Genomic DNA, 18297 nt, shown 5'->3' with positions numbered 1-18297 from the left:
TGTGTTATAAACATTCCAATTATACTTTTAGTTATTTTAAAATGTACAATAAGTTATTGTTGACTGTAGTCACTCTGTCATGCTATCGAATACTAGATCTTATTCATTCTATCTAACTATATTTTTGTACTCATTAACCATCTCCAGTCTACCCACCCCTTCTTGGCCTCTATTCTCTATCTCCATGAGTTCAGTTGTTTTAATTTTTAGCTCTCACAAGTGAGTGAGAACATGTGAAGTTTGTCTTTTTGGGCCTGCCATATTTCACTTAACATAATGTTCTTCACTTTCATCCATGTTGTTGCAAATGGTAGTATCTCATTCTTTTTTATGGCTAAATAACATTCCATTGTACATATGTACCACATTTTCTTTATCCATTCATCTGTTGATGGACACTTAGGTTTCTTCCAAATCTTGGCTATTGTTAATAGTGCTGCAATAAACATGGATGCGTATATATCTCTTTGATATACTGATTTCTTTTCTTTTGGATATATACCTATCAGTGGGATTGCTGCATCATATGGTAGTTTTTGTTTTGTTTTGTTTTGTTTTGTTTTTTGTTTTTTGAGGAACCTCCATACTGTTCTCCATAGTGGTTGTACTAATTTGCATTATCACAACAGTATATGAGGGTTCTCTTTTCTCCGTATCCTCACCAGCATTTGTTATTGCCTGTCTTTTGGATAAAAGCCATTTTAACTAGGGTGAGATGGTATCCCCTTGTAGTTTTGATTTGCATTTCTCTGATGATCAGTGATGTTGAGCACTTTTTCATATACCTGTTTGCCATTTGTATGTCATCTTTAAAGAAAAATTGTTTTTATTTTTATTTTTTTGGAGATGGCCAAAAAGATTTGCCACCCAGGCTACACTGCAGTGATGTAATCATAGCTCACAGCAGCCTTGAACTCTTGGGTTAAGCAACCCTTTCACCTCAGGTTATTGATAAGCTAGGACTACAGGCATGTATTACCACACCCAGCTAATTAAAAGAGGTCTTACTATGTTGACCAGGCTTATCTTGAACTCCTGGCCTCCAGTGATCCTCCCACCTCAGCCTCCCAAAGTATTGGGCTTACAGGTGTGAGCCACTGTGCCCAGAACTGTATGTCTTCTTTTGAGAAATGTCTATTTCTAGATCTTTTGCCCATTTTTAAATCAGATGGTTAGATTTTTTAAATTGGATTGTTTGAGCTCCTTATATATTCTGGTTATTAATCCCTTGTCAGATGAGTAATTTGCAAATATTTTCTCCCATTCTGTGGGTTGTCTCTTCACTTTGTTTTTTCTTTTGTTCTGCGAAACTTTTTAACTCGCTGTGATTTCATTTGTCCATTTTTGCTTGATTGCCTCTACTTTTGGGGTATTACTCAATTAATCTTTGCCCAGACCAATTTCCTGGACAACTTCCTCCATGTTTTCTTGTAGTAATTTCATAGTTTGAGGTCTTAGATTTAAGTCTTTAATCCATTTCAATTTTATTTTTTAATATAGCAAGAGATACGGGTCTACTTTCATTCTTCTGCATACAAATATCCAGTTTTCCCAGCACCATTTATTGAAGAGACTGTCCTTTCCCCAGTGTATGTTCTTGGCATCTTTGTCAAAAATGAGTTCACTGTAGATGTATGGATTTATTTCTTGAGTTCTCTGTTCTTTTCCATTGGTCTGTGTGTCTGTTTGTATACAAGCACCAAGCTGTTTTGGTTACAACAACTCTGTAGTATAATTTGAAGTACAATATAATGTGATTCCTCCAGTTTTTTTCCTTTTTGCTTAGGATTATATAACGGCCTTCCATGTCCCTTTTTGTAAGTTTTGCCTTGAAATTTATTTTGCCTGATATACGTGTATATCGACTCCTGTTCTTTTTCTGTTTCCATTTATATGGAATATTTTTCTTACCCTATTTATTTTCAGTCTATGAGTGTCTTTATAGGTGAAGTATGGTTCTTGTAGGCAACAGATAATTGAATCTTTTTTTAAAAATTAATTCAGCTAGTCTATGTCTATTCATTGGAGAGTTTAATCCACTGACATTCAGTGTTACTATTGATAAGGACTTAACTGCTGGCTTTTGTTACTTGTTGTGTATTCTCTTCCTTCCTTCCTGTCTTCTTCCTTTTTGTGAAGTTTATTTTCTCTGGTGGTATGTTTTAGTTTCTTGTTTTTTATTTTTGTTGTGTGTATGTGTTGTAGATTTTATTATTTGAGGTTACTGTGAGGCTTGCAAATAACATAACATGTTATTTTAAACTGACAACTTGACACTGATTGCAGAAACAAACAGGCAAAGAGAGAACTAATAAAAACTGTACACTTTAACTTCATTCCTCCGGTTTTTTTAACTTTTTGTGGTTTCTATTTATATCTTCTTATACTATTTTGAAAAGGTATTGTAGTTATTATTTGTTCATCTTTTAATCTTTCTACTCAAGATATGAGTAGTTTACACACCACAATTACCATGTTATAATAGTCTGTTTTTATGTGTGTGTTTATTATTACCAGTGAGTTTTGTACCTTCAGGTAATTTCTTACTGCTTGTTAACATCGTTTTCTTTTAGACTGAAGAACTCCCTTTAGCATTTTTTGTAGGAGAGGTCTGGCATTGATGAAATCCCTCAGCTTTTGTTTTTCTGGGAAAGTCTTTATTTCTTCTTCCATGTTTGAAGGATATTTTCACTGGATAAACTGTGAAAGTTTTTCACCGGGCGTGGTGGCTCACACCTGTAATCCCAACACTTTGGGAGGCCAGGGTGGGCGGATCACAAGGTCAGGAGATCGAGACCATCCTGGCTAACATGGTGAAACCCCATCTCTACTAAAAATACAAAAAATTAGCTGGGCGTGGTGGCATACGCCTGTAAGCCCCCTTCCCAGGAGGCTGAGGCAGGAGAATCGCTTGAACTCAGGAGGTGGAGGTTGCAGTGAGCCAAGATCGCACCATTGCACTCCAGCCTGGGTGACAGAGTGAGACTCTGTCTCAAAAAAAAAAAAAGTTTTTCCTTCAGCACTTTAAATATGTTATGCTACTCTCTCCTGGCCTGTAAGGTTTCCACTGATAAGTCTGCTGCAAGATGTATCGGAGCCCCTTTATGTGTTCTTTCTTTTTTCTTACTTCTTTTAGGATCCTTTCTTTCTCCTTGACCTTTGGAAGTTTGATTGTTAAATGTCTTTTTTTGGGTTAAATCTGCTGGGTGTTCCATAACCTTCTTGGATACTGGATATTGATATCTTGGATACTTGGATAACTTCTTGGATACTTGGATATTATATCTTTCTCTAGGTTTGGAAAGTTCTCTGTTATTATCCCTTTGAATAAACTTTCTATTCTGATATTTTTCTCTACCTCCTCTTCAATGCCAATAACTCTTAGATATGCCCTTTTGAGGCTGTTTTCTAGATCTTATAGGTGTGCTTCATTCTTTCATATTCTTTTTTATTTTGTCTTCTCTGTGTATTTTCAAATAACCTATCTTCAATTTCACTAATTCTTTCTTCTGCTTGATCAGTTTTGCTATTGAGAGACTCTAATGCATTCTTCAGTATGTCAGTTGAATTAGAATTTGTTTGATTTTTAAAAAATTAGTTGCATCTCTTTGTTAAATTTATCTGATGGGATTCTGAATTCCTTCTCTGCATTATCTTGAAATTTGTTGAACTTCCCCAAAACAGCTATTTCAAATTCTCTGTCTGGAAGGTCACGCGTCTCTGTCACTCTGGGATTGGTCACTGGTACCTTACTTTGCTCATTTGGTGAAATCATGTTTTCCTAGATGTTCTTGATGCTTGTGGATGTTCATTAATGTCTGCGCATTGAAGCGTTACGTATTTATCGTAGTCTTTGAAGGCTGAACTTACTCGTATCCATTCTTCTTGGGAAGACTTCCCAAGTATTTACAGGGAATTGAGTATTGTGATCTAAGTCTTTGGTCACTGCAACTCTATCTGCATTAGGACCTCTTCAAGCCCAGCAAAACTGTGACTCTTGCAGACTCACAGAAGTACCGTCTTGGTGGTCTTGGGTAAGGTCTGAGAGAATTACCTGGATTACTAGGCAGGGAATCTTGTTTTCTTCCCTTACTTTCCCCCCAAACAGTTTCTCTTTCCATGCTGAGCTGCCTGGAGCTGGGCGAGGGGTGACACAAGCACTGCTGTTGCCACCACAACTAGGACTGCACTGGGTCAGACCTGAAGCTCAGCACAGCGCTGGGTCTTGCCCCAGTCCTGCAGCCACCACTGCCCAGCTGGATGTTCACTCAAGGACCAAGGGCTCTTCAGTCACCAGGTGTTGAATCCAGCCAGGCTGTGTCCTTCAGGGCAGTGAACTCCCCACCTGGCCCTGGGTGGGTCCAGAAATGCCTTCTGGGGGCCAGGGCCATGGGTCAGGAACCTTAGGAATCTACTTTGTGCTCTATTCTACTGCAGCTGAGCTGGCACCCAAACCACAGGACAAAGTCCTTCCCATTCTTCCCTCTCCCTTCCTCAGGCAGAAGGAGTCTCATGGCCACCATTGTCCCCGGCCCATAGCAGAGTCCTGCCTGGCTATTGCCAGTGTTCACTCAAGGCCCAAGGGCTCTTCTGTCAGCTTGTGGTGAATATTGCCAGGCCTGGGTTTCTCCCTTCAGGGCAGTGGGCTACTGTTTAGCCCAGGGCCAGTCCAGAAGTGCTATCCAGGAGCCAAGGCCTGGAATCAGGGACCCCAGGAGTCTGCTTGGTGCTCTAGCCTACCGTGGCTGAGCTGGTACCCAAGCTGCAAGACCAAGCCCCCTTTACTCTCCCCTCTCCTTTACTCAAGCAGAAGGAGCCTCTACCTGTGGCCACCACAGTTGGGAATGTCCTAGTTCACACCTGAAGCCAGCATGGCCCTGAGTTTCACCCAAGGCCCACAGCAAGTACTGCCTGGGTAGTGTTGATGGTTATTCAAGGCACAAGGTCCTAGTCAGCAGGTGATGGACCCTTCCAGAACTAGGTCCTTCCCTTCATGGGAGCAGTTTCCCTTCTGGCCCAGGGTGTGTCTAGAAATGTTGTCCAGGAGCTAGGGCTTGGAATGGGGGCCTCAGGAATCTGGTACCCTATTCTACTGTGGCTGAGCTGGAATCCAAGTTGCAAGACAAAGTCCTTTTTATTCAAGACCAAGCCACCTTTCCTCTCCCCTCCTCAAGGGAAAGGAAGGAATCTCCTGGAGCTACAAGCTGCACAGCCTGGGGTTAGAAGAGGAGTGACAGAAGCACTCCCTTGGCTGCCCTGGCTGGTGTCTCACTAGGTCATGAACCCCCAAGTCCACTGGCCGCAAGCCCAGCACAGCACCAGGAATTGCCCTGGAATTGCAGTCCTTGTGGCCTAGACTACCTTTCAAGTTTATTTAGGACCCCAGAGGCTTTCAGCTTGTGGTGGCAGACAAGGCTTGCTGGAATTCAGGTTCCAACTGCTGGGATGGGTGATTCCCCTCTGGCTAAGGCTGATCTAAATGCTCCCTCCTTGGGCGGTGGCTGAATTCTTTACTGTGTTGCTTTCTGCTGTGACAGGCAACACTGAGTTCCAGTGCAAAGTCCCACAATCACTGCACTCTCCCTCCCCGGGGGATGAGGAAGGGGAGGCATCAGCTATTCAAGACTGTCTTTCCTACCCTGTTCAGTGCCTCTTTCAGTGATAGGAAGTTAAAACCAGGTACTGTGATAGCTCACCTGATTTTTATTCTTACGAAGGTGCCTTCTTGTTTGGATAGTTGTTCAATTTGGTGTTCCTGAAGGGTGGGGGAAGATTGCTAGAGGGTTCTATTCAGCCATCTTTCTCCACCTCCCTCCCAGTCTGAGTTTTAATTCAAGTAAATCCCTTTGGGTGAGGCAGAAAGTAAAGTGATTCTTGTCTCCATGCTGTTACCGAGAGAGGCCTAGAACTAAGCAAATGTTCACAGCTGCCACCTGAATCCTTTAAACCTCCAGGTTGGAGGCTTTCTATAATTTAAGGATTGAAATGTCACATCCCTCTCTGTTAGTAGAGTTAGACTAAAATCTTCAGTGAGAGAAGCAGAAGCATAATCTGAAGTCTCTCGTGGAAACATGAATTGGAAAAGTTGTATAATGTAAGTTGACACCAGCTGGAAACTGGTGCCTGATGACTAGAAAAACTTCCCTGTGCACTCTCTGAGTCATGCTGTAAAACACCATCTGTCGTCTTTTCTTTGGACAACTTGTTTTCCATTGGCCTGGACTTTGTAGATAGGATTAAATTTTATGTTAAAATATCATGTTTGGAGGACAGTCTGGTTTTCCAAGTGATTTGTGTCTCCTGTAACTTTGGAAACCCCTCTATCTGTAGGAAAATTCATTTTCTATAGTTAACCTTTGCAAATGAAAGGCTGTGGTGTTTGAGCTGAGATGCTGCTTTTTAAAATAATGCAATTTTAGCATTATAGTGATTCATAAGAGGCCATCTAGTCTAATTTTCAACTTATGTAGAGAGTGTTCTCTACAATATCTCTGAGAGTTCGTTGTAGAAATTTAAATAAAAAAGCTCCATTGTAGAAAAATAGTCATCACAGAAAAATAGAAACATACAGAAAGGTATGTTTCACCACAAGTAAAAGTCTGGCAGGATCTCTCTGAAAACACTTCAGAGTGCTATTCATTGGCTTGATTATTGAACCATGATGTTCCTCAGCCTCTTGGATCAGAAACTGGATTTAGTCAGCAAACCTAGAGTGGATCCATATTTCAGTATCAGATCCACATTAATCAAGCTCATTATAAACCCAGACTCCCAGTGCCAGAGGAAATGGTGCCCTTACATTGTATCATCAACCCACTCTTATAGAAAAGTTACATGGGAAACCAAATCATAATTAGAAGCAGTTCAATGTATAATGGAGAACTAATGACAGCTGTCAAAGTACTTGAAATTCATATCACAGTACTTCCTTTCACTGCAAGCAGACATTTGTGGGCATCAAAACTTTTCTTTTTCTAGCCTTCCAATTGCTGACCATTCCCTCTTCACTTCCAGTTCTTGTACCTCCGTGTAGCTCAACTACTGTCAATGGTGGTCGTCCAACCTCCGAATATATCAATGGAGAGAGGATAATGGAAAGAGGCAACTTGATGCCTGAACTACACGTGGATAGCACCGGTTACTCCACATTTCTTATGCGGAACTGAAATCTACTTCCTGGAGCTTCTATCTGTTGATCTCAGCTCTTCTCGCTGAACAATTGTTTACCCTTCGATATTAGTCTTTGGGTCACTTGCAAATGGCAACTATATATATTCTTTTTTAAAAATTTTTTTATTTTTTTTTATTTTTGAGATGGAGTCTGGCTCTGTCGCCCAGGCTGGAGTGCAGTGGCGCGATCTCGGCTCACTGCAAGTTCCGCCTCCCGGGTTCACGCCATTCTCCTGTCTCAGCCTCCTGAGTAGCTGGGACTACAGGTGCCCGCCACCACGCCTGGCTAATTTTTTGTATTTTTAGTAGAGACGGGGTTTCACCGTGGTCTCGATCTCCTGACCTTGTGATCCGCCCACCTCGGCCTCCCAAAGTGCTGGGATTAGAGGTGTGAGCCACCGCTCCTGGCCATATATATATTCTTAATATTTTCTTTTCCAGATTAAATATTTCCAACTCCTCCATTGTTGCTGGAACCTTCACCGACTTGGTTGGCCTTCTCCAGGCATCACCATTTTACAGTCACCATTTTATAATTCCCCCTTAAACTGTGGTGTCTCAATTATCCATAGTGCTCCAGATACTATCTAATCATTTCAGAATACAGTGAAACTCTTGTCTCTTCCAGTCTGCTCAATTTTGCTTCTGTAAATGTAGCTCAATATTATGCTTTTATTTAACCTTCTCTGTCACACTATTGACTGAAACCTCCAAGTCATAAACCTGGTATCCTCAATTTTGTATTTAGGCTATTGTTTTTTGTTTGTTTGTTTGTTTTTTAACTTAAGTGTAAGGTTTTGCATTTATCCTTGTAAAATTTTATTGAACTGGGCCCATTCTTCTAGCTGCAGGATGATTGTGAGTCCTGCCTTTTTTTTTTTTTTCCGGTAAGTAGCTATGCCCAGCAATGCATGATCCATACTGTTTCTTTTTTCAAGCCAGCCTGTTTCATTTTCAGGAAGTCATTAAAAAGTTTAACAGAGCAAAGGCAAGGACTTTGCCATAATTTTTGCTTTCTATCATCTAACTGATCATCAAGTGAAAAAGAGAAGCAGGGTTAGTTTGGGATGATTTGCTCTTAGTAAATCTGAGTTGTCTTCTTGGGATTACCATGTGGCTTTTTTAAGTGCCCATAATTCACCTATTGAATAATTTGATCTCTGACTTTACTGGGCAGCAGCATCAAGCTTGCCCCTTTGCAGTTTTCTCCCTTTTTGAAAATTGGATCATTGTTTGCTACTTCTATTCTGGTTTTTCATCTGAGTTCTACCATAGTTGCAAACTTCATATCCGAAGTGTAATTGCCCTGGGCCTGGAGGTTTGAACCTATTTAAAACAACCTTTTTAGAGCTTTGAATACTTATTTACAAGTTTATTTACAAGTGTTATTTGCAAGTGTCCCTTCTAGTTTAAATAAGACTAATTCCCTAATGGAATAGATGGAAGCAAAATAGACGCTGATTAGTTCTGATTTTAATCCATCACCCCGTAACATTATGCTGTTTTTTCCAAGCCTATGAACTATGAGCCTTGGTTCATTATGTCTCTCGCCTTCCTGACAGGCTTACAGGTTGATATCACTTAAAAAATTTTAAATATTTTTTATATATTTAAAAAAATTTTTAAATATTTTATCACTTAAAAAAATATATTTTCTTTCTGTCTCTTTTATGTGGTCTTTAAATCTGAGTTTATCTGAAGACTACCTGTTTTAAAGAAACTGAATTGCTTCCATAAGATTGTAAAGAGGCAGAAAAAAAGAGAAACTAAATTGCTTTATTTTGATTTGTTTTCTCATCAGGATTATTTCCAATTGTATAGTATAATTTCTTTTTACATTCTTTCATTCCTCTTGAACAATAGTCACCCTTATTCATCTTTAGCCATGGGTTTATAATTCCTTTTTTCCTGCTCTCTTAAAGTTTAGGGAACATTTAATCCTGTGACTGTTTCAAACTCCATCTCTGTCTCTTGATTAAAAAGAGCTAAGAATGTGAAAAGGAGTTAACACAATTCCTAGCACATAGTAATGTTATTTTCCCCCTTGTTTCCTTCCCCTGCCACCTGTCTGTAGAGGCTCCTAAGTTGGAGTACTTACGTCCATTGGGAGACCCTCATGGCTATCATATGAAGCCAGTAGTTTAGGCTTCTTCTTTGTCATACCTCCATGTTATTTCACTGTCACTGTATTCAGGTGCAAACCTGACTCTCACTCCAAAGCACACCATGAGACCTCCTATCAGTACTTGGTCATACACTTAGGAGGTCTGTCTCCTTTGATTTTTCTTTCTGACCTCCCATCTGATTCATCTTGCTAAAAACTTCATCAGCAATTTTAATAGGCTGCAGTCTGGAAACTGTTCCTTGACCGTTAACATCTTCACTAGTAGAGCATGCAAAATATGGCTCTAGCTTGAAGCAAGAGCACAAGCATAGAATATCCCTCACAGGTCTCTGCAGCTCTTCGCTTGGTACATTTGTCAGCTATCCTGAAGAATTAACATTCTTCGCAACTCCTAAACATTTTACTGGAAAGTATGCTGGAAAGTATTCCTTGCTATCTGTAAATCTCCTTTTCCTGCCCTCTCCATAGGCTAACGGCTTTCTAACTAACATCAATGAGCAACTGGTAAATTCCTTTTAGATCTTAAAACAGTCTCTTAAGCCACTTTGCAGTACCTTCCTAATGAGTACCTCTGTGTTTGAAAATATAACACAGAGGTGCTCATTAGGGGCAGGGGGACCAAGTGTTTTATACTGGGGCAGGGAGACCAAGAATTTCATCTGTTTTGTTTTTATATTTAAAAACAAATGCAGGTCGATGAGCCAACCCTTTCCTGGTCACCTCCATCCACTAGAGCAAGCGAAGTAGTATGTTCCACCAACGTTTCTCACTACGAGCTCCAAGTAGAAATAGGTAATAATTCTGAATTTCTAATTGACCCTTCAGTGTTAGAAATTAAATTGATGACAAAAATATTATTTTGTAGACGAGTTTTTTTCCGTTGTTACCTCCAGCATAAAACTAGATGCTAATTGTGTCAGTCAAGTGGATTCAATTAATTTATGTCTATCTTAAAATAATGACTCAGATTTTTTCAAGATTACTGTCTAGAACATTTACTTTTCCATTGAAGTACATTTAGATGAGAAAGACACTAAATACTTATTATTTGTGTGTTTATTGTGGGAAGCATCTATTTTATGGGTATAATTTTTACTGGGTATGAAGTAAAATCAAGTCAGGTAAATCTTTTCAGTCACAGTCCTTTAACTAAATTGCTTCTTAGTTTAAAAATTTATCTAAAATCCCATTTGACATAGAAAGCTTTTTCAGTTAAGTGTGGAATAGGATGGGTTATTGTTTATAGCTTTACATATGTGAAACATTTGCTCTGAATATTCAGAAACATCTGTTAAACAAATAGGGGAACAAAGCATGGGAGAACACTTGGAATTGACATCATCTCTGGGAAGATGAACACACAATATAGCTTCATTTTATGCACTGGAGGGTACTTTAGTAGAAGTATGTCCTAAGTATTACGGGAACGGAGAAGATGGAGCATACAACGAACCACCTCTGGGAGTTTAGAGAAATGGCAAAAAGGGGCTGGATCTTGAATGAGGAAGAGTTTGCTAGATATTCTAGTCATAGGTTTTGTTATAGACAACATAAACAATCTTGGCTAACTTAAGTGAAAAAGGAATATTTGAACAATGCTGCTAACTCACAGAATTATTGGCTAGAGAAATAGGCTTGGAAGAAGCCAAGAGAAGCTGTGTGACAAGAACCAGGACTGTGGAATAGGAGCAGCCTAGTGAATGTACTGCCCACCGCCAGACGCTGGCCCACTGCAGGGAGCTCTGATGACTGCTGCTGCTTTGTCCTTCACTCCATGCTCCAGTTGGCCAAGCAGAGGTCACATGCCAAGGTCAAGGAGACTAAGGGAGAGTAAGGATCTGACCTTTTTGAAATAACACATAGTGGCAAATGCCCCAAAATTAGAAAGGAGTTTTAGATGGTGCCAATTCTAAAAAGGTAAAAACATGTTTACCTCAGTAAATGACTGAGGAAGGATGGTTAGGGGAGAATACCATATAGTTCCTCTGTGACTACAAGTTGGGACAAGGGGAGAGTAGGCAGTGGTAGGAGATGAATCTGGAAAGGCAGGTTTGGAACGTGTTGTGAAGGACTTCATGTGGTCGGATTTAGAATGGCATCCACAACCTACCCTCCTTATTACTCAGATGATTTAAGGTGGAGATTTGGAATTTACTGTCCTTCTGCTAGAGAGACATTGTGGAATCGTGATGACAATAATAGCATCTAACAGGCATGATGCTGAACATTTAGTATGTATTTTTTTCCTTTAACCCTTTGCCACTCCCATTTCGCAGATGAGGACACTGAGGCTCTGAGATAGTCATACGGTTAGTGATTTGAAACCAGATCTTTCTGACTGTAGGATCTAAGCTCTCAGCTGCCGCAGGACCTGCCATTGATAAAATGCCAAATTTAAAACAACTCAGGCAACAGTCAGGAAGATGTAGTAGATCAGCAGTGCACAACCAGACGTGTCATCTTCATTACCTGTGTCTTTTTTAAAATTACAACACCTATATTCTATCATAGAGCTACTGGACCGAGGTTTCTGGGGAGTGGGGTCAAGGCAGAGGCATTTTGCAGTAGTTCCCTCAGTAATTCTGGTGTGTGCCCTGGCTGAGAATGCAGGGCATATGAGGGAGTTACTGCATACATCCAGGGCAACAGGATGGGGCTCAGACTAAGTCAGTGACGCTGACACTGAGGAGAGGAGATGAATTTGAGATTAACTTCATTTCAAAAATCGACAAAATTTGGTGACCATGGAGAGAGGGAGGTCACTAACGTTTATTAGGTGGCTGCTAGCAAGTGCCACTCTAGGTGTTTTACATTTAAAAAGCTGACGATACCAAATGCTGGTGAGTATGTCAGGCAGTGACAGCTCTTATACATTGTTTGTGGGAATGTGAAATGATTCTGCCACTTTTGAAAACAGTTTGGCAACTTCTTATAATGCTAAGCATACATTTACCACATGACCCAGCAATCTCACTCGTAGATATTTGCCAAAGATAAATGAAAACATATGTCTACCTATACATTATAGGTATAGGACTGTTTTTGGCAGCTTTATAGTCACCGAAAACTGAAAACAACCTAAATAACCATCAGTATTATAAATGGATAAATAAATTGTGGCATAGCCATACAATTGTTTATTGCTCAGCAATAGAAATTAATTGCTGAAACATACAACAACGTGGATGAGTCTCAGAAGCATATGCCAAGTGAAAGAAGCTAAACACAAAAGAAGCTGACGACTGTGTTCTTTTTGACACCATTTATGTGACAAAAATCAGATTGGTGGTTGCCAGGGACTGGGAGTGGGGACAGGGGATTGCTCAGTAGCATTCCATTGTGTGAGTATGTCGCAATTGGTTTATCAAGTCACAATTTTAGTCATTATAATAGATATGTAATGGTGTGTCACTGTTTTAATTTGCATTTCTCTATCTTGAGCATCTTTTCATATGCTTATTGGCTGTTCCTGTATCTTATTTTGTGGATTGCCTGTTTAATCCTCTGCCTGTTTTTTAATTGGATTGCTTGATAAGTATTATTAATACTTTGAATGGGTAGTGTGCCTTTTCATTTTCTTAACAGTACTTTTTGAAGAGCAAGACTTTTCAATTTTGATGAAGTCTAAATTGTCAATTTTTTTCTTCTTTGGTTACTAACATGACTTTTATGCCTGATTATAGGAAGAGGATTTGACAACTTGACTTCTGTCCATCTTGCACGGCATACTCCCACAGGAACACTGGTAACTATAAAAATTACAAATCTGGAAAACTGCAATGAAGAACGCCTGAAAGCTTTACAGGTAACAATATGAAGAAAATGATACACAGTTGGCCCTCTGTATCCACTGCTTCCACATCTGCAGATTCAACCAATTGTGAATAGAAAATATATTTTAAAATAAATAATACAATAAAAAATAGTACAAATAAAACACAGCATAACTATTTACATAGCATTTACATTGTATTAGACATTATAAGTAACCTAGAAATGATTTAAAGTATATAGGAGGATGTGCATAGCTTATATGTGAATATTATGCCATTTTATACAAGGGACTTGAGCATTCTTAGATTTTGGTACATTCATGGGGTGGTGTGTGGGAGGCAGTCAGGGGATGTAGTCCTGGAACCAATGCTCCATGGATATTAAGGGGTGATTGTATTTAATATAATGTTTATTTGAGGAGATTACATCTATAAGAATTTTCTCCCCCAAACTAATAATTCTTCTGTTAGGGAAATATAGATTTCTTCTAATTAACATGCAGTTACAGAATTGGAAAGAATACATGGAAGCCAGATTCATTATATGAAAGAACACATATATTCAAACTTTGGTAACTGCTGCTCCTTCAAATGAGTATCATATTCAAAATGCAGGTCTGGAGTTTTACAATACCCCTAGTTAGTCCCATCCTAAATAGTCACATAGGGCAATGGAAGAAATAAAAAACAGTTTCCTTTTCATCCAGATAAGCAAAATTAATTTCTGAATGACAAATTTTGACAGAATTGCATTTCAGGTATCTTATAATACCATTTTTATTGTCATGAATCATTTTTGATATAAAGGGGGAAAGAATTTTATTTGGATATTGTTCCAATTCTTAAAATATTTATATGTGCACATGTATATTACACAAACAAAAAAAGACTAGGACAAACCGTATGAAATGTTAACAGTGGGTCTCTGTGAGGTAGCGATAGAGGGATTTTTATGTATTTTTAAATGTTTTTATAATAAGAACATAGTACAGTTAAGAGTATGATCCTAGAGGGAAACTAAGTTCACATTCTACTTCCACTTCTTTTTGTTAATTGCATGCTTTTGGACAGGTTTTCTAACTTATTTTTAAGTGCTGTCCCCTGAAAAATGGGAATCATAATATCACATACTTCGTGGAGTGGTTGTGAGATTTAAATAGATAAAAGCACTAAGAACAGTGCTTTCACTAGTAAGCGCCCTTGAGTATTAGTTGCCACGACTGCCATTTTCATCATAAGGAAAAAAGGATTGTTTTTAAATGTCTTGTCTCTTGTGTGTTTTTCCTAGAAAGCCGTGATTCTCTCCCACTTTTTCCGGCATCCCAATGTTACAACTTATTGGACAGTTTTCACTGTTGGCAGCTGGCTTTGGGTTATTTCTCCATTTATGGCCTATGGTAAGAATGCTGGTTTTAAATAATTTAGCCTAGATGTTATAATTATATAGATGAGTTGGGATTTTAGATTTATGATTTGCCATATTTAATTTATAAGTCTAATGACTGATTTTAGATTTCATGGTATATTTTTATATCTGGTGCATGTTGAATTTTAGTTTGCAGAGAAAAGTAAGAATTGGTATGATAATCAGTGAACCACCACTGCTTTTCCAAGAATTCTGTGCCTTTGCACAGGCTGTCTCTTCCCTTCAGCTTCCTACCCCTCTTTTAATGGAGACCTACTGTTATTCTGCAGAAAGAAGTTGTTTTTCCACCTCTGCACCCCATCCCTGTCCCCGTTACACTGCATTGTAAACTATTTCACTGTATTAGAAACATCTTTGTGTGTGCCCATCTCCCTCACTGCTTCTTGAGGGCTAGGATCATTTATATATTTTTTATTTGTGGTGTCCCCAGGTGCTCACATAGTACTTAGCACAAAGTAGTGTTCCATAATTGTGTTGAATAAATAATGAATGGATTCTGGAACTTTGATTTTTAGGACAGCTTTTGTGAATTGCTTCTGGATTTAAGAATACATATATATATATATCTCCACACACAGAATGTATTTTTATTCAATAAATTGACAAATCATTAATTCTCTTTCCTAATCTCTAGAGTGTCATTAGAAAAAATTGTTTAAAGATTCTTGAAAGAAAATCATGTTTGTGTGGGAAAGTGTTGTTTGGGTTAGACTCCAAAAAGTAACAGATATGTTTATGTTTATGGTTGAAGAGAACATTAAAACACAGCTGGAAGCAAAATCACTTTCAATGTTCATATAAGGATTTTAGGGGTTTCTTTCAGGTTCAGCAAGTCAACTCTTGAGGACCTATTTTCCTGAGGGAATGAGTGAAACTTTAATAAGAAACATTCTCTTTGGAGCAGTGAGAGGGTTGAACTATCTGCACCAAAATGGCTGTATTCACAGGTATTTACTTATTTGTATTTTACTAAATGAAGTAATTTTACTGGAAGAACTCTCTGAAGGAGGTTTTAGGAAGGAGCAGTTGAATGTTAGAAAAGAGGGATAGGAAACTTGTAAGTGAAAACTGAGGGAGGAAGGGACCATTAGGTGCAATGGATTGCTTACATTTTATGTCCCTTCACCAAACATGTTCAGACCACATCCTCTGTGCCAAGCAGTTCTTGGTGCTGGGGTGGAGTGCCTGCCCTCATGGAGCTCACAGTCTCAATCTAATGAGGATGTTCAGGAGATGAACTGTAGGAAATGGGATCCTAGTTAGCTGGGTGTTTTTCATTCTGTTTTTGTTTAAGCAAATGAAGAGCTTCATTATCTGCTTTCCATCTTATATTAGGCATAAATTGGAATTAGGCTTTTCTTCGATTTCTTATTTTGCAGTACCTTGAGGTTATCATCCTAAATATCACTTCTCTTGTTACCAAAGTGTATATGCAAAAGTGATTGACTGAATGTTAAAAACAGTGCTGTTCTAAGATATACTGCAACTTTATCTTACTTTTTAATTAAGTTACCTTTAAATAAGCTTGCTTTCCTATTGTTTGTTTCAATCTCCTTAAAGCTTTTAGTCTTACTATTGTTTTTTCAGCAAAATTCTAGTTAACCAAGGATTTCCAACACACTATATTCTGGTTAACTGGGGTTTCATTATATGTCACCAGATGATTGGCCATCCTCCTCTGTTAAGTTTCCAAATTCAGTGTTTGGGATCAAAAAACAAGGCTCTTATAATTTATCTGACAATTAAAGGAAATGTATAATATATCTTTTTATAAATGATGTATGAGAGACTTTTATTGGATAGTATTACATCTAGCTTTAAAACCTTATATTTCAAATATTGTTTGATTTTTTTTTAGGTAACACTTCTTAGGTGTTTTGCAACAGCATTCAAAAATAGTGAAATTGGCCAGGCATGGTGGCTCATGCCTGTAATCCCAGGACTTTGGGAGGCCGAGACGGGCAGATCACTTGAGGTCAGGAGTTTGAGACTAGCCTGGTCAAGATGGTGAAACCCTGTCTCTACTCAAAATACAAAAAAAAAAAAAAAAAGTAGCCAGGTGTGGTGGCACACACCTGCAGTCCCAGCTACTCAGGAGGCTGAGGCAGGAGAATCACTTGAACCCAGGAGGTGAAGGTTGCAGTGAGCTGAGGTCATGCCACTGCACTCCAGCCTGGGCCACAGAGTGAGACTCTGTCTCAAAAAAAAAAAAGTGAAATTAATTATTTGATTCCATTCCTTGTTTGAAAAAATATTATCAGTTCTTTTTTTTTTTTGAGACGGACAGAGTCTCGCTCTGTCCCCCAGGCTGGAGTGCAGTGGCGCAATCTTGGCTCATTGCAAGCTCTACCTCCTGGGTTCACGCCATTCTCCTGCCTCAGCCTCCCAAGTAGCTGGGACTACAGGCACCCGCCACCATGCCCGGCTAATTTTTTGTATTTTTAGTAGAGATGGGGTTTCACCATGTTATCCAGGATGGCCTCGATCTCCTGACCTCATGATCTGCCCGCCTCAGCCTTCCAAAGTGTTGGGATTAGAGCTCCCGGTGCTGCAGCTGTCTGGGCTGCTGCGCGCCGCCTAGGTGTCTGGGCAATCCATGGGCAAGAGCAAGGGCCACGATGACAGATTACGGCGAGGAGCAGCGCAACGAGCTGAAGGCTCTGCAGTCCATCTACCCTGACTCCTTCACAGCTTGATTGTACATTGATCCAACCCTCCTAACAACTAGTCTTCCAAAATATAAATGGACTCTCCTGAAACCACATTCTCCTTCAGTAGTTCTTCACTTGACAAGGTCCTGCTAAGTATTATCAGAAAATCCACCCAGCTTCACCATTACTGTGACATCTGAGGCTGGAGAAAATGATGAAACTGTCCAGACTACCCTCAAGTTTACATACAGTGAAAAATACCCAGATGAAGCTCCCCTTTATGAAATATTCTCCTAGGAAAACCTAGAAGATAATGATGTCTCAGACATTTTAAAATTACTAGCATTACAGGCTGAAGAAAATCTTGGTATGGTGATGATTTTTACTCTAGTGACAGCTGTGCAAGAAAAAGTAAATGAAATAGTGGATCAGATAAAAACTAGAAGAGAAGAAGAAAAGAAACAAAAAGAAAAAGAAGCAGAAGAAGCTGAAAAGCAATTATTCCATGGTACTCCAGTTACAATTGAGGATTTCTTAAATTGGAAGGCCAAGTTTGATGCAGAACTCTTGGAAATTAAAAAGAAAAGGATGAAAGAAGAAGAACAAGCAGGAAAAAATAAATTAAGTGGGAAACAACTATTTGAAACGGACCATAATCTTGACACATCTGATATCCAGTTCTTGGAGGATGCTGGAAACAACATGGAGGTAGATGAGTCTTTGTTCCAAGAAATGGATGACTTAGAGCTGGAGGATGATGAATATGATCCAGACTATAATCCTGCTGACCCAGAGAGTGACTCAACTGACTAATGAACTGTCCCCATCTGCAGAGAGGCTTGACTGCCACAGCATCTGTGGCTATGCTCAGAGGGTTTTGTTTTCCTTTCTTTTTTTCTAAGAAAAAATTATTTTCAGGAGAATATTCTTCTGATAGCTTTCATCATTGAACTTAATAAACTGACCTTAAAATTTCAAAAGAAAGAAAAAGAAAAAAACAAAGTGTTGGGATTAGAGGCGTGAGCCACTGCGCCCAGCCATCAATTCTTAACATGTAGCTTTCAATTATATATCTTTACTTGTGTTGGTGCTGTAGTAAGTAGTTGAAAGAATTCCTATTCCCTGAATATTTCCTGTGTAAACAGCAGTTTT

General features: G+C 39.1%; 2 protein-coding genes across 7 annotated transcripts in view; both read left to right on the top strand.

The window, feature by feature from the left end:
- The window catches only part of STRADB (STE20 related adaptor beta), a 31061-nt gene that overhangs the window by 9375 nt on the left and 3389 nt on the right, over window positions 1-18297 (top strand). For 5 of the 6 annotated variants that reach the window (XM_033230711.1, XM_033230714.1, XM_033230710.1 and 2 more), the window contains exons 4-7: window positions 9988-10087; window positions 12979-13100; window positions 14357-14465; window positions 15318-15441. In XM_033230711.1, the coding sequence (XP_033086602.1) occupies window positions 9988-10087; window positions 12979-13100; window positions 14357-14465; window positions 15318-15441 (455 nt within the window). Of the gene's footprint in view, window positions 1-9987; window positions 10088-10920; window positions 11126-12978; window positions 13101-14356; window positions 14466-15317; window positions 15442-18297 lie in introns of all 6 variants that reach the window. The other variant, XM_033230712.1, reaches the window with a different exon arrangement.
- Window positions 16979-18125, top strand: LOC117094658 (RWD domain-containing protein 1-like). Its single transcript, XM_033230716.1, has one exon. It carries the CDS (start codon window positions 17515-17517, stop codon window positions 17956-17958), a length of 444 nt encoding a protein of 147 aa, XP_033086607.1. The 5' UTR covers window positions 16979-17514; the 3' UTR covers window positions 17959-18125.

The sequence above is a fragment of the Trachypithecus francoisi genome, unplaced genomic scaffold (assembly GCF_009764315.1).
Source record: "Trachypithecus francoisi isolate TF-2019V2 unplaced genomic scaffold, Tfra_2.0 Lachesis_group13, whole genome shotgun sequence".
In the NCBI taxonomy this organism is placed as follows: domain Eukaryota; kingdom Metazoa; phylum Chordata; class Mammalia; order Primates; family Cercopithecidae; genus Trachypithecus; species Trachypithecus francoisi.
Note: the sequence above shows the minus strand (reverse complement) of the source record. Positions and strands in the feature narration are given on the sequence as shown.

Excerpts from the sequence above, each read along its gene's own strand:
- LOC117094658 (XM_033230716.1), top strand. The coding sequence starts at position 17,515 with ATGGTGATGATTTTTACTCTAGTGACAGCTGTGCAAGAAAAAGTAAAT.